Genomic DNA, 17,322 nt, shown 5'->3' on the forward strand with positions numbered 1-17,322 from the left:
GTAACAGTACAATTTATTTAAGGCGTATAAAAATTAATAAAAAAATATTTAATTACTCATTTAGTTCTTATAATTTTATAATTTATATTTTTTATTAAAAGCAATTTTTTTCATTTCTATAATTTATATTTTAATTTTCTTTTAATCTGTATAGTTTAAAAATGATTTTTTAGTCCTTTTTTGTTTGTATTTTAATTCTCTTTTATTCCTTATAATTTAAAAGTAATTTTTTAGTCTCTATAATTTGTATTTTAATTACCTTTTTAGTATATATATATATATATATATATATATATATATATATATATAATTAGCTACAAATTAGTTATAAATTATCAATTATTTTTTATTACAAAAATTATATTACAATAAATTAGTTATGAATTATTTGCTAATATTTTTATAGTTAATTTTAATTGATAATATTATTCATACTTTGATGGTAAAGATTAAAAGAGAATTAAAATATAAAATATAGGATTAAAAATAGCACTTTCAAACTATAAAAATTAAAAAATAATTAAGATGCAAATGATAAAAACTAAAAAGATTACTTTTAAATTATAGAGATTAAAAGAAAATTAAAATATAAATTATAGGAACTAAAATATTACTTTCAAACTATAAAGATTAAAATATATAAATTATGAAACTATAGAAATCAAATAAATAGTTAAACCATAAAAAAAAAGTATCCTAGTTGAAAATAGCCTAAGGCTATGTTTAATATACAAGAGAGAAATAAAAAAAATAAAAAAAAGTGAGAAATAAAATGATAAGTAAATATGTTTGATTTAAGAGAAATAAAAAAGAAATAAGAAGACACACAAAGAAATAAAAAAAAAGTCTGGATAGAAAATTTTATTCCTTGAATATATAATCATCAGGTTGGATCTCTCACTATTTTGTTAATCAAAGAATACCAAAATCTAATACAATAAGATCTAATAATTTTAAAATGATTTCTTCTCATTCACTTCCTCTCACCTACTTAACAAAATACTGAAATAGTATCAAAATAAGACAACACTTGTTTTCTTGTCGTGTTTGGCTAATAAAAGTATGCCCGATTCATAAGTTGAGTACAAATGGTTTGTTTACGCAGAAGGCATAAGAGAAATCATAAAGCTGATAAATGAAAAGACGCATGATAACAAAGTCACAATCATGGCAGCAGTGCAGAGTCGCTTCTTCCAGTTTTTGGGGGATTCATTTAGGGCAGCGAATATTTTTATTCCTTTTATTGCTGACTGAAATAGAGAAAAGAAAAATAATGGAATGTCAAATTATCAGCGAGAACTAAAAATATTTCTTTATATAAAAGTAAGGATAAAATTTTAAAAATACGGAAATCAAAATCTGATTAATTTTTTTTAACAAAACATATTTAATATTAAAAAGGTAGAAAAAAAACTCTGGGTTACATATGTTTTAAGTACTTAAACTATTAGCAAAATTCACATTTATAAACAAAACTTTTAATTTTTTTTGTTATTGTGCTTTTCCTATATTAATGTTTTGCTCTTTGTCATTAAATATAAATTCCCATTAAATGATTATGTGTGATATTTACCTGATTTGTTGATAACGGTAAATATGAGATATTTTTATAATAAAAATATATTAAAAATATCTTTAAAAATATTTATTTAGTAGTTATTTTTGGATTAAATGATAAAAATTGATATTTTTCTTATTTATGACTTACAGATATGAAAATGAGAGATTAAAAGCAAAAACAAATTCAAAAAATATCAAAAATATAAATAAGGAAGATTTTTTATATCAGACTCAAGTTCACTCCAATAGCTATAAAAAAGGAGTCAAGTCAAAGAGAAAACATACCACCCAAAAGACTCAGAGCTCTCGCTAATGAATACATCTAAGTCTGAGTGTCTCTGGCAAGGGAAATCTTTCTTTTTTCATCCCTTCTCTTCCATCAATTCCTAAACCCCTTTTCAAGTGTAAGGCATCGTGTGGCTATGAGAGACTAAACCCTTAGTTAAGGTCTAACAAGCCTAAAAAATCAAAAGATGTATCGTACACTTCATATCTATCAATGCAAACAGGTGTTTTCTTTCCTATTATCCTTTCTTATTTCATGTATAATTCATTCTTGCATCATCTTCGGAGGTTAGGTGCTCGACAGAGGGTAATCCTTAATAAAAATACAAGGAATGTCTTACATGCATCAGTTTTAGGGATTAATAGCTCGAAAGAGAATAATTTCTAATAGAACTAAAAGGAAGGGGTATATTAATAAAATCATTGTTAGACATAGAGTGATTGCATTATGTTCATGCATTAAAGCAAACATTTGGAATCAGAACTTCATGCATCTTAACTATTGAGTCTTTGCAAAGACATTTGGGAGATAGATAGGTAAGATATGCTTGTCATCCTGAGACATCAGGGGCAAGTCTAGGTCCCAACGTTATCACATTTTGAATTTAACTTTCTTTATCTTCATCTTCATCTTTTATTTTTCTTATCCTTTACTTTTTTATCTTTATCATCTTTTAATTTAAATATTTTATCTTCTTTATCTTTTATCTCTATCTTTTCTTTTAAATCTTTATCTTATCTTTTATTTTTCTGCATTTTTTATTTTAAATTCTTTATCTATTGCTTGTAATTTGGGTTTGCATCAACAAAGTCTATGTGGATTTAATACCCGGATTTCCGAGTACTTTATTACTTGTGACAAATTTGGTGCACTTGTCATCGAGTTAACAAGTTTTTGGCACTGTTGTCGTGGACTTTGTTCTTCATACTTTGTTCTTCGTGGACTTTGGCTTAAATATTAAGATTTGATATTTTTTTTATTTATGGCTTGCAGATATGAAAATGAGAGATTAAAAGAGAAAAAGATTAAAAAATATCCAAAATATCAAGAAGTCTCACGAAGATATGATTAAAAGCAAAACAAATCCAAAAAATATCAGAAAGGAAGATTTCTAGCATCAGGCCCAAGTCCACTACAACAAATATAAAAATGGAGTCAAGCCAAGCAGAAAAGAACACACCACTGAACCCCCTCTCGTAGGGGTTTCATTTACTCCCTTTCTTTCTTTCACCCTTCTTATCTCATCAGTTCTTATACCCCATCCATTTTAAAGCTCTCAATGGCCATAAATGGCTAAACCCCTAGTTAGGGCCTAACAGACCTAAAAAGCCAAAAGATGTATTGTACATTTCATATTTATCAATGCAAACCGGTGTTTTCTTTCCTATTATTTTTTCTGTTTATATTTTCATGCATTATTCATCTTTATATTATGTTAGGGGTTAGACCCTGGAGAGAGGGTAACTTCTAAGTAAGATTTAGAGAAAATATGCATGCATTAGTTTTAGGGGGACACTCGGAAAAGGGTAACTTTTAATAGAACAAAAAGAAAGGATTTCATAAGAAAGTCATTACTAGGCATAGAATGATTATTTTATGCCCATGCATTCTTGCAAACATCTAGAATTCATCCTTCATGCAATTTATTTGTTGAGTCTTTGCAAAAGAATTTGGAAGATAGATAAATAAAATAGGTTTGTCATCGTGAGGAATCATGGATAAGTAATTGAACAGATGTGGGTAGAATAGAATCACCTAAATTGATAAAGAAAAATCATAAACTCATACATCTTATGCAAACAAGGCAGACTTTCAACATTATCGTGTCCTGATTTTATTTCTTTTATCTTCTATTTTTATCTTTTATTTTTCTTATCTTATATTTTTATCTTTATCTTTTACTTTTATTTTCTTATTTTCTTTATCTTCTATTTTGATCTTTAAATCTTTATCTTATCTATTTTTTTATCTTTATTTTAAATTCTTTATCTATTGCTTTAAATTGGGTTTGCATTAATCTAAGTACAAACAAAGTCCTTGTGGATTCGACACTCGGACTTTCGAGTACTTTAATACCTGTGACAATTTGGTACACTTGCCAACAAGTTAACAAAGTCATTGTCAAAGCTTTTTCTGAAGGACTCAAACACTTGAAATGTTGCATACCAATTTTTGTGAAAATGTTGGTTCCATGAAGGTAAGTGTTAGTTCAAGTAGTGGAGTATGAATCACAACAAAGAGAGAAAAGGTTAGCTTGTTTGAAAGAAATCATGGTGTGGTAAGCCAACAACTTTGTTTTGTCCCGGTGAGTTGTGTGAAACTTACTTGTGAGAGAACGTATGTTTTTAATTTCCTGATTTAGCATCATTCTTAAACTGTTAGATTAATTACATGAGGTGAAAATTATCAAGGCCCTGTTTCTTCTTATTTTCCGCCACTTAGCCAAAAAGTCAACCTTTAATGATAATTTACCCCTTGCACCTTATTTAAGTAAAAAATGATAATAATGTTTTTTGTAAAACCCTTAAGCCTACTTTAATTATCTCCTACCTTATTTTAGGATTTAAGAAAGCATAAGGATGTTAATCATGATATGCCCCTTATTTGGCGGAGGGTTAAGGTAAAAATTGTCTCAGGAAGGTAAAACAACACACAATAAGGCGCCCTAAAAAAAGCTTGTAAGCCCAAAGTTTCTTTCCTGAAAAAAAAAATAAAAAAGAAAAAAAGAAGAAGAAAGAATAAAAAGAGAGAAGAATAATAAGGGCAAAAAATAAATAGGTGTCATAAGTGCTGTTAGAATAATAAATTGAGGCTGAAAAACAAATAACCCTAGGTTGAATAAGTGGAAGTTTTTCCAGTATAAATGCTTTCTTATAACCCTAATTTTTGAAATCCTAGAAAAACCATAATTTCTTTGATTATCCAAGCCACATTACAAGCCCTTAGTGATCCACCAAGTGTAAGCAGGATAACTTTAACTGAGTTGAAGTGAAAAAAATTGGGAACATTAATTGCAAGTTGTAGAAATTTAAACACTCACCAAAGACACTTGTGTGCAGAGGGAAATACTAAACCTTGTGAGGAAAAGTGAGGCAAGTCGACCTGATTGATTTATGCTACTAACCAATTCTATCTCAAGGTTTGTTTGTGCTTCCATTGTAAGATAATGACAAATGCAAGAAGGTCCAGCTAAGGGGAATTTGAAAAATTACAGTTTTGGAAAGTGTTTGAGCATTTGGAGTCTGCTCTCATATTTGTTTTTGCCTAAAGACAAACAAAATTTTTAATTTGGAGAATTTTGATAACCGCTAAATATGAGATATTTTTTATAATAAAATATATTGAAAATATCTTTAAAAATATTTATTTAGCATTTATTTTTGGATTAAATTATAGGAATTTATATTTTTCTTATTTATGATTTGCAAGTATGAAAATGAGGGATTAAAAGTAAAAAAGATCCAAAAAAATATAAAAAATATAAACAAAGAAGAATTTTGGCATCAGGTCCAAGTCCACTCCAACAGGTATAAAAAGAAAGTTAAGCCAAAGAGAAAACACACCACCCTGGAGACTCAGAGCTCTCTTATGAATACATCCTGTCTGGGTGTCTCTAGTAGGGGAAATCTTTCTTTTTCCATCCCTTCTCTTCCATTAGTTTCTAAACCCCTTTTCAAGTGTAAGGCTCCTTATGGCTATGAGAGACTAAACTCTTAGTTAGGGTCTGACAGGCCTAAAAAGCCAAAAGATGTATTGTACACTTCATATCTATCAATGCAAACAAGTGTTTTCTTTCCTATTATCCTTTCTTATTTTAATTTCATGTATCATTCATCATTGCACCATCTTCAGGGGTTAGGTGCTTGATAGAGAGTAATCCTTAATAAAAATACAAGAAAGCTCTTACATGCATCAGTTTTAAGGATTATTCGCTCGATAGAGGATAATTTCTAATAGAACTAAAGGGAAGAGGTATCTTAATAAAATCATTGTTAGACATATGGTGATTGCATTATGTCTATGCATCAAAGCAAACATCTAGAATTACAACTTCAAGCATCTTATCTATCGGGTCTTTACAAAGACATTTGGGAGATAGATAGATAGGTTTGTCATCATGTGACATCAGGGACAAAATATTCTAACAGATGTGTGTAGGAAAAAATCACTAAATTGATAGAGAAAAAATCTAAAATAATACATCTTAGACAAATAAAGCAGGCTAAGTCCCGACATTATCACATCTTGAATTTATCTTTCTTTATCTTCATCTTCATCTTTTATTTTTCTTTTCTTATCTTTTTTTTATCTTCTATTTTTTTATCTTTTTCATATTTTAATTTAAATATTTTATCTTTTATCTCTTATCTTTTCTTTTAAATCTTTATTTTATCTTTTATCTTTTCTGCATCTTTTATTTTAAATTTCTTATCTATTACTTTTAATTTGGGTATGGATCAATCTAAGTCCAAACAAATTTCGTGTGGATTCAACACTCAAACTTTCAAATACTTTACTACTTATGATAAATTTGATGCACTTGATAACGAGTTAACATTTGTCACCATATCAACTAGTCATATATGAAAAATTTGTGCAATTATATATATATATATATATATATATATATATAATATTTTTAGTTTCTTATATATTTATAAACTATTAAGTCGTGAAAAAATAAGGAACTAAAAATATAAATTACAAAAATTATAGACATAAGTAAATGATGTGTGAGTTCTTGTGTTTGTCAATGTAATTATCATATCATCAATTAGGGGTAATATAATTAATAATAGAGACCAAAAATTTGTTTAGGGATTTAAAACTATACATGTTCAAACAAGATTATGAAGACTAAAAAACATGTTTTTTTTAAAAAAAGATTACACATAATTATCCTATTAGATATTTGATAATAACAAATTAATGAATTGTCAATATATTGTGTGATAGTTAACACTCTTAATTAACAAAAGGGACTAAAAGTGGTAACTAATAAAAATTTAATTTAGATTAGGACTAAAAGCAAAAATTTTAAAATTTTAAGAAACAAAAAGATAATAAATTCAAACAAATAAATGCATGTTTAATTTGAAATTGAAATTATTATATTCTGTGTACTAATGCAGATCCATCGTATAAAAAAATGAAAACAAAAATAATGGTTATATATAATCCTTTTGCAAAAGTATTTTTACCTCAAAGCTATTTTTATTTGATTTCAAACGTGATTTAACACACATGCAATATGCAATACACAACTTATTTTTCCAAATATTTTAAAAAATAATAACACAACTCAGGGGTTTTGAACATAAAGATTCCATTGACATGTGAAAAATGGACCTAGTCCCTTCCATAGCATCTGATTGACATGTGAAAAATGGACCTAATCCCTTTCCATAGCATCTGATTGACATAAGCCAAACATGAATAGGAAATTAGACGAATTTAGTGACGGAGCCACAAGCTAGCAAGAGGCCAAACAAAGTAACAAAAACAATATTAACTTCATTTTTATAAATCAAGTTATTTATTATTCTAAACAAATCCCGAAAATCCAAATTACTAATTATCCAAGACCTAAAATTCCCAATTATAAACTAAAATTCCCTTCTAGTTACAAATGCTTTTTAACAAGCATTTTCCCGAATAGGACGTGTGAACCAACAAAACACACGTTAATGTAATGTTAACATATTATTTTTTAAAAAAACAATAACACATTCACACAAATACATATACACAAAAAGTGAAAAATAAACTCCAAATGAAATAAGAATTAATAGGGTTTATCATCTTTTTGTTTCAATTATAAAAAATTGTTTTTAGTCTCTTTAAAAAAATTGTTCCATTTTTGCTCCTATTTTGTGAGAGTAAAAACGGAATGAAAGTGTTTTTGAGAGAAAAAAATGAAACAGTTTTTTCAAGAACTAAAATTAGTCACTAAAAAATTGACAAGAGATTAAAAACAGAAATTCACGATGAAGACAAAAGAGTTAATAACCCTAAAATAATACTATTGTTGATATCCAGAATTCTGCATACACCTCACAAAATGACAACTGTTTTTTCTTCTTTTAATGTTCTCTTGATTTGTTGTTTGGTTTTTAATTATAAGATATAATTGATTAATTCTATTTATTAAAAAAGTTAATTATTAGTATTATGTTGGTTTATAAATATAGTATTTTTTAAATTTATTCTTAACTTTATTGAAAGTCTAACAATGTAAGTTTTTTAATTTTCATAAGAGAAAAAGAAAATCAAGAAATTTTAATTAAAAATAATTAATGTATATGAAAAATGAAATAAAGTCTTATAATATGTTGAAACAGAGAGTGTTTGGATAGAAATTAAAGAAAGGGCTAGGCTATACTATAGGGAAAGAGAAATAGGGAAGTGTGAAGTGAGGGGGCGCCGTCAACCAATGAGAGTGCCATAAACACAACAAAAACCCGTTTCCCGTTTCCCGTTTCTCACTTATCCATGGGACCCACATAACCGTACGGAGCGTCTCCCAACGTTACGCCCTGTCAACACGAGACATCAACACTCTCATACTTGCTCAATTCTAGCTCGACAACGCATTGTACCTTAACCCTTCAACTAATCACAACTCGACAACGCATCGTACCTTAAATTCTCATTCCTTTCCCCAATTTTTATTCTTATTCTTCTTTTTTCCTTCACAATTCAAAAATAGAAAAAGGAAATTCCCATGCTATCCTATTATTAGACACCCTCCACTTCTTTTGCTTTCGCGTTCGTTTTCTCTTTCTCGGTCTTGCTTTGCTCAGGTGAATACCACTCTCTCACTCTACTACTTCCTCTCTAGCTAGGGTTTCCTTCTTTATACAAAACACAACCTAACAAGTAACAACCTTCTTTATATGTACTTATTCCTTAACCCTCCTGTTACCCTTTTTAGCTATTTCTATTTGTGCTGCTTTCATAGAATTGCTAGTTACGTGGGAGAATTAAGCACTAAGAAGATGGGAAGGGGTAGGGTTCAGCTGAAGCGGATCGAGAACAAAACAAGCCAGCAAGTGACGTTTTTCAAGCGTAGATCGGGACTTCTCAAGAAAGCCAGCGAAATCTCTGTGCTATGTGATGCTCAAGTTGCTTTGATTATATTTTCTACCAAAGGCAAACTTTTTGAGTATTCCTCTGAACGCAGGTTCCTACTCGTTCATCATTTCTCACCTTTTTTTTTCTTCTCTTATTCCTTTTCGGTTTTATCATTTCTATATATTCATTTTTTTTTCTTGTTTTGGATCCACGCACTTTTTTTTCCTACTTTCTTTTGCTATATATCACTCATCTGGTTATGGAAATTAATATTTGTTAACACATATCATAATTAACTCTTAATTTTTTTTCTTGTTTTTCTATCTGATCTGTGCTCATCTTCTTCTTTGTTTATTATTTGTTTGTGTGTGTTTTTGTTTCACCTTACCCTGAACTATAGTGCCAAAGAAAGTTTCCACCAATACAATAGTAGCATTCACTATTCAGTACTACTACTTGCTGTAGGTTTTTTTTTTCTTTATCTTTATCAATTATGCTTTGTTTTCAACGATAAGTTTTTTATTATTATTTAAAAAAGGTCTATTTTTTGTCTGGTCTGGTCAAAAAAGTATTTCACAATCCTAGATATATACTTTTCTCTCATCACATATAGTTATGTCATAAGTAATAAACTCGTAATGGAAGATTTTTTTATTACTTTTTTAAAGACCTCTTTAAATGTTTTTTTTTTTTAGCATTTGTAGACATGAGAGTTTTATATGTCTGCGTCAGCGTGTGGTTTCTTGGTTATTTATAGATATACAAGACGTATATTTGTGGATATGTTTACTATATATATCAAGTCAATCACCTTGTTATTTTTCTATTAATATTAATATACGATGAAATCTAACCAACAAAATGATATCACCCTAGAGATTTGTGTCACCTTTTGGAAGGTAGTGATATTATGCTCTATACTTTGTAGCCCAGTAACATGGCTACTTTGATCCATTGGGTAATAAGAGGTCACAATCTATAAATGTGTGTGTGTTTGTTTGTAGTTGTTGTAACCTTAAACGGATGTATGTTCAAACGTACCAAGAAATATATTTTGTTGATGCAGTCTCAAACGATTAACCAAAGTGTCAAAAGGCATGATTCTGGGCTTGAATGTATAGGAATATGTGCAAACCAAGAACCAGACACAGCTCTAATATAATCCATGACTATTTTGTAATACTATTTGTATGTAACTGTTGGAAGAGGGTGACGCAAAACAGTATCTTTTGTTTTAGGATTTTACAAAAGTAGTCAGACAATATCTGAAAAAGGCTTCTGGAGTCTGGACTTCTGGTTTCAATAAAAATAGGAAAAACATAGCCTGACCGGAAGTTTTTATGTTTTGACAGAACCTACCGTAATTATTTTTTAAATACAAATGGAGTATGATTAAACCAAATCATCTAATATAAATGATTTTTATTGATTGAGCGTGAACTGTTATAAATTCTTTTATATTTATCTTTAGTTTTTATGAATGAAAAGCATTATAATATTTTATGTAACTCATTTGTAAGTTACCATGAAATTAAAAAGTGAGTTTGTTTAAATCTATTTACTGAAATAAGTGTTTTTTTAATAAAATAATTTTTTTTTTATTTTTTTTAGTGTGTTTGCTTAAACTATTACTGTTTAAAAAATAATTTTTTACTTGTTTTAAAAAAACAAATCTTATCCATTTCTTAAAAAATATACTTATTTTAAAATTATTATTTTTTAATCTTAAATAAATTCACACTGAATCTGAGTCTGGTGGAAGAAAAGATGTCTTCTATAAGAAATCATGTTCGAGAATTCTAAAAGAATATTCATATTTAATATTTGATAGAATCATGAACAGAATTACTCCGACCAAAAAAAAAAAAAAATCATTCGCAAGTAGTGTACGTAACAGTAGGGTTTTTTGGTGATCAGTGATATGTCTTGATGTTAGTATGAAACAACTCTTCAAATTTTTTTTTAAATTTAAAACTCATGTTATTATGATATTTAATACTTAAATTTGCTTTTAAAGATTAATATCGTTATTTTAAGTACCTAAGATCATAAGAAATTAAGATTACCTTGTTTCATAAGTACATATTAATTGTAAAATTAACTTAACAAGTTTTTTATCCTTAAACTATTAATGCGTTCATAAATATTATATTATCCAGTGATTAAAACTTAGCTACTAAAGAACATGCATGCAGAACCACTGTAGAGGATTTGATAGGAGCTTAAATTTGCAACATCTGATTTGATTGCATAGTAAATTTGATTTGATGACTTTAGGGTTAGGGTCATCAAATGATAGTGGTCTGGTGGAAAATATAATTTGATATATATATATATATATATATATATATATATATATATATAATTTGACAAAAAAAAGAGTTAAGGAAATACAACAGTTGTACGAGTCTATGATAGACAAAAGACTCTAAGCTCTATAATTGCATTGTTTTAATTATGTTTGGAAGTTAATATATGACATGAGAGAGACAATGGATCCTACCCGAGAGTTCAATTATCACTTTGTAGGGTATAAAACTACCACTTATCCTTTCATCTTTTATATACTATATATAACAAACAGAAAACAACAGATTGTTTTACCCTACTTCTCAAATCCCGAAATCAGATCAAAACACTGAAAGGTTTATTTTAATTCTTGTTGCAATTCTTAAGTGGAAGACATTCTAATTAAAAAGAGTAATGGGTTATCTCTTCCATGTCTAATCATTGCCACTTTCTATAAATGCACTAAAAGGTTTATTTTCCGACCACTAGATTCTTTTCTCTCAAGATTAATTATTAGAACCTAGCTAACAACAGTTTATTAATGGACTGGATACATATTTTCAGCCTAAGATAAATACATCTTTATATACATATTGCTTCTGAGTACATAGGTGGGTGCATGAGTTGTTTAATATTTGTGATTCTTTTGAATTTCACTCATTAAATTTCTCAAGTTTGTTTGTTGAAATAAACAAACAAACTCAATTTTATAGATAAAATTAAATAAGGTAAAATCAAGTTTTGTAAGTTTAACCTTAATAACTTAAGAATAAATATGAGATAATTGTAATTTTATTTATTAGATTTATTTAAAATTATCATTTTATTTCTTATTAATCGTGTGTATGCTATAAACTACACATTGTTCATTCTATATATATAAGTGAGGTAAAGTGGATTGCAAATCTCACAAGGACACTGGGAATCTTGAAAGCGAATTTGTAAAACTGGCATTGGAATATAGAAATTAGGAATGAAAAATACTACTCTAATTCTAATAGAATAGATGTAGAAAAATAATCTTGTTTAAAAAAATAACAGTATTATAAACTAGTTTGACTAGATCATAAGATATTTTATAGTTTAATTTGTTTGATATATGAGTTTATTTTAATATCTTAAAACTTAATTTATAAGTTATTTTAACTAGCTTATTAAAATAATATAACTTGTTAAAAATTAATTTTTTTTTCATTTATATTCTCTCTAATTTTATTTGTAATTTTTTTTTACCTCATTTAACTAAATATATCTCTTTATGTTATTTAATATTTATGAACTAACTTATTAGCTTATCGCAAAATATTTTTATAAACTTACAACTTTAATTTTATAACTTCTAACTAACTTATAAGTTTCTACTAGTTTATAATCTCTCAAGTAGTTGTTTTGATCTAGGAATCACGATTTTCAACTTGACCAGTGCTTTGTTTGTAGGGATTATACCTCGATTTAATTTATAAAAAAAAGGAAAATCTTCGATAAACATCTTTAGAATCTTCACAGGTTCGTAGTTATAGGCTGAACCACAGGACTAGTTGGTCGAACATTCGACTTCAATTAGTTGGCATGCGTGGTAGTCTGCACTCCAACAATCAGGAGTTCTGTATATAAGTGCCAACTCAAATTAAAGTTTAGCAAATACGTTGGTTAGTATCCTATGAGTCTCTTCAAGAACTCACAGTTCCCCCTCTTGTATATGTTTGAAAGTTAAATATGCAAAATATTACGAGTTATATTGTTTAAATATATTTTTTACAATATTTTATAGTATTATTTTTTATTTATCTATTATATTACTTATCTTTAATGTGTGCAAAAACGGGTTGAAGAAAACCAAACCAAACTAATTTTAAATCATTTTAACTTATTTGATTTTATATCTAAATAGTTGAATTTGTTTTGAATCAGTTTTAAATCATTTTTAGAATCAAACTGGTTTTAAAATGTTTTTTTCAAATAAACAAATTTGAAAAATAAGTTAGCTTATAGACTATTTTTTTTTTGTTTTATTTTTATCCTCGTTAAATTATTTGAATAGATTGGGTTACTTCTGTGGTTTTGTATATATATTCCGCTCAGCATAGGCTTATTAACTAATTAACTATTTTTCCAAATTACATGCCCGTTTGATGTAATTTTTGCTGAATGTGTTTAATTTTCCTCTCCAATGTCCTCAACATTTTTTAGTACTTCATAGAGAAAAACAAAATTACGAGTTTTCAAGTTTTTCTATTGGTTTTATAGTTTTTCATTGACTTGTGTAACAGCATGGAAGACCTCCTTGAACGTTACGAGAGATGTAGCCATACAGCACTTGCTGGAGCTAACAATGTCGAATCACCGGTACTTCATGATCTTAGATATATAATTTCTTTTTGATATCTTACAACCAGTTTCCTAATACATTAGTAGCTAGCTATTTATCCTTGTTTAAATTATAGATACGGGATATATTAAGAGTTTAACTTTTTTCCAACACACCACACTTATATCTAATCATATCTAATCAATGAAGGAATCCAATTTTTCTCAATACTACCGGGTAAGTATGTGGATAATATGATAAGTAACTATCAATAAATTTAAGATAGACGCAGATGTTATATTAGAATTTGAATTTATGATTTAATTTAATTTCATAAAACTAATTTATAAAGTGAGCATTATTTTTAGTTTTATATATTATTTTAGCTCAATCAAGGGATTCCTCAATTTATATGAGGTCATTGTAAAGTAAAAAATGAGAGGATAATCGAGTACTAAACTCGTGTGAGTGTATTTTACCCAGTTATAATTACTAACAGTCACTTCTTATTTTTTTATTGACACCTATTATAAATTAATTTATTAATTTTTTGTTGATGAGAAACTCGAATCCAGAATTTATTTTTTTTTCACTATCAAACCAACTTTATATCTATTACTATCAATTCATACTTAACATTTAATCAAGGTAGGTGGTATCCAAGGAAAAAAAATTAGGTACTGAAAATATCCCGATTGGTCTGATAGCCATGTGTCCTTGTTATACGCATGCATGAAAGTGAATATGAATATACTTCTTTCCATGTAAGTAAAATCACTAGTAACTGAAGCTCGTTTGATTGTGTAGGGATTTTGGTCTTTCGAACATATCAAGCTCACCGCTAAAGTTGAAGTCTTGGAGAGGAACATAATGTACGTACTTTATTTAGATTTCATGGGTAACATGTAAACTTGGCACGAGCTCCACACACTCACAATTAATTAGTCTGGCCACCAATTGAAAGTAACTTGCATTTTCCAAAGGTCATTTCAGTCTTCATAGCCATATAAATAAAGTGCTAACATAAGAATAATCTGGAAGGAAGAGGGCTAGTAATATACTTTGTAACACCAACTTTTTTAATATACTTTCTTTTATTAACAAAATTTTATGACTTTTAATACTAATACTAAAGAATTAATGTGTTTATAATAGTATGTGTATGTAAATAGCATTTCACAATGCCCAAATCTATCCTAAAAAGATTTCATAAACTGTGGGGTCAGACACTTGACAGGGCTAGTTACGTGCTATATGCTTCAAAATCAACATATAATGGAAAAGAATGATGTAGTTTATATAATCTTCAATATAGGAATTTCTTTGGAAATGATCTGGATCCCTTGAGTTTGAAAGAGCTTCACAGTTTGGAGCAGCAGATTGAGACATCTCTGAAGCGCATCCGAACTAGAAAGGTGACGAGTGCTTCTTCATTAGTTTACAAGAAATAATTAAGATAGAAGATATATAGCAACAACAAAAGAGAATAAATTTAATCTTAAAAATTAAAGAATTAACATTAGCACATATGACTTTTTTTCTTTTCAATCTTAACCTGACTGAACAATTTGTTTTTGCAGAATCAAGTTATGAATCAATCCGTCTCAGACCTGCATAAAAAGGTAAAATGTCTGTGTTGTAATTGTGGGTAAAGGCCTTAAGGGTGATATTGAATATTCGCTAGACTGCATGGCTTGTAAAATGATATGCTCTAGGGACATTGAATATATCCCTGAAAAATTCTCTAATATAATAGAATGTCTAATATAGATAAACAATAAACAATATACTATAGTTTAAATTGTCCCCCAGAAGGATGGATATAGTATGACACTGCCCAAAGTAATCTTAGATATCATTGTTAGTGGAGTTTATTAAAATAACTTTCTGCTTCTGAAGTGAAATTAATTAGTTTTCTTCCGACTGCTAGAAGGTTTGTACAATAAAAAACATTGGGATTTTTAAAGATAAATTTTTGTTGTGCATATATATGACATGACAGGCAAGGACATTACAAGTGCAAAACAGATGGCTAGGAAAGGTAGAAGCCACATATTCCTCTAGTCACATTTCAATCTAAAGTTTCTAGACAAAAAAGTACAAAGAAAAAGCAATTAATTTTTTCATTACATTTATGACTAGATGAAGGAGAAAGCGAAGACAGTGACTGAAGGTCCACACAACGGCCCAGAAACTCTAGGCTTTGATTCATCCACACTCAACTTATCTTCTCCACAGCTACCACCACCACCATCACCACAAAGACTGGTTCCTTCTCTAACTCTCAGGTACTTTTCCTGCTTCTCTCTTCTAAAGCACAGATATTATAGTGAAGGAACATCTTTCATTGTCAAACCCTTATGTTGTACATTCTAGCTAAAATGATTATTAGGGATACTAAATGTCAAACTAAGCAATAAAAACCGTTCAATACTGCAGCTTATTGGCAGGTGATTTTTTTTCTTTTCACTGGCAGAATACTTTTGAGCAAATATTAGTATTGCAAGTATACGTGTGAGATTATACGAGTAATAAGTTAAAATGACAATATAGACCATAAACAAGTTTGATGATATCTGATGCAAATGTGCCCATAGCAGCTGAATGCGGAGTGCGGGGTTATAATTTTTTTAAAAAAATTTAAAATTATGTTTTTAAAAATAAGGTTGTATCAGTTATGCGTTGTGTTATTTATATAGAGCTGTCTTAATAAAATATTATCAGCTTCTCTATAAACATTATTTTTCCTACTCATAAACCCCAAAAACAACAATATCTTATGGTCCAAATGTCAATTATAGATTCCTAGATTTCTCCCACGTTGTTATAAGCTTCGAAAATAAAATGGTTTTTCAATAACAAATTTAATAAATTAACATGAGAAAAATAATGCAGGTTGTTTTATATTAGCTAATTTGATTCATTAGGTACATTTAGTATATAGTTGTAGCTCGAATAAGATTACCTCGAAAACAAAAATAGCTAAGTTGATTAATCATTAAGTACATTGTTGTTTGAGATGATAAAAGTGACTAAATGATGCAGTGAGACAATGCAAGGAGGAACACCAGTGGAAGAAACGGGTGAGGCTCAAACAGTCCCTAGTGGCAATTCTCTCATCCCACCATGGATGCTGCGCTGCATGTCTGACTAGTTAGGCTGACATGATTCTGCCAAGTATGTGACATATGATATTATGTGCAAGGCTCAACTATATATATGTATGCTAGAACTTAGAATAGCTAATATGCCGAGCTTAATAACTGCTCAAACTTCTCGCATCGTGAACTGTGCCCTTCATTTTGAAATCAATGGTATTAAGCTGTTATTTTAACAAATGACACGTGATGGTTGGTGCTAGTTAAATTACAAGTCACCAAAGAAAACATTTGGACCACAGAAACACACTACGTGATGTGTACCCAAGAGTTTTTCCCTACAAAGCTCATCCTTTTGTTTTTTCTCCTGCGGTTTTAAAGGCTTCATTTATTTATTAAACTTAGTTAGTTAGATAAAGATGAATTAAAAGATTGAAATGATATGTAACTTTTTCCCTGCGCTTCAAGCAGTCATAAAGTTTTATTTTGTACTTGAGACAAACCAGTGATTACGTAGATTATAATTTGAAAAGGTTTTAACAGGCTCGAAACCGCAGGATTTCATTCGTATTCGTTTTTCTTGTAAAAACATAGTTAAATACAAAAGGTTATTAGATAATATAACAAAAAAGAATTTCATCTATGAAAAATCTAATTGACCATATTACAGTATTTTCCTCATTAATGTTAAGATTTACCAAACTCTC

The 17,322-nt window shown here is 28.6% G+C and overlaps 1 protein-coding gene across 2 annotated transcripts; it reads left to right on the forward strand.

The window, feature by feature from the left end:
- Positions 1-8,545: 8,545 nt before the first annotated feature.
- LOC114395473 (truncated transcription factor CAULIFLOWER A-like) lies at positions 8,546-16,858 on the forward strand. 2 transcript variants are annotated; one of them, XM_028357263.1, is made up of 9 exons: positions 8,546-8,649; positions 8,808-9,029; positions 13,480-13,555; positions 14,325-14,389; positions 14,833-14,932; positions 15,098-15,139; positions 15,520-15,558; positions 15,660-15,805; positions 16,563-16,858. In XM_028357263.1, exons 2-9 carry the CDS (start codon positions 8,845-8,847, stop codon positions 16,669-16,671), a joined length of 762 nt encoding a protein of 253 aa, XP_028213064.1. In that variant the 5' UTR covers positions 8,546-8,649; positions 8,808-8,844; the 3' UTR covers positions 16,672-16,858. The 2 variants fall into 2 exon arrangements, with proteins under 2 accessions (XP_028213064.1, XP_028213063.1); XM_028357262.1 differs by lacking the exon at positions 8,546-8,649 and having other exon boundaries at positions 8,673-9,029.
- Positions 16,859-17,322: the final 464 nt, after the last annotated feature.

This window comes from Glycine soja, chromosome 18 (genome assembly GCF_004193775.1).
Source record: "Glycine soja cultivar W05 chromosome 18, ASM419377v2, whole genome shotgun sequence".
NCBI lineage: Eukaryota > Viridiplantae > Streptophyta > Magnoliopsida > Fabales > Fabaceae > Glycine > Glycine soja.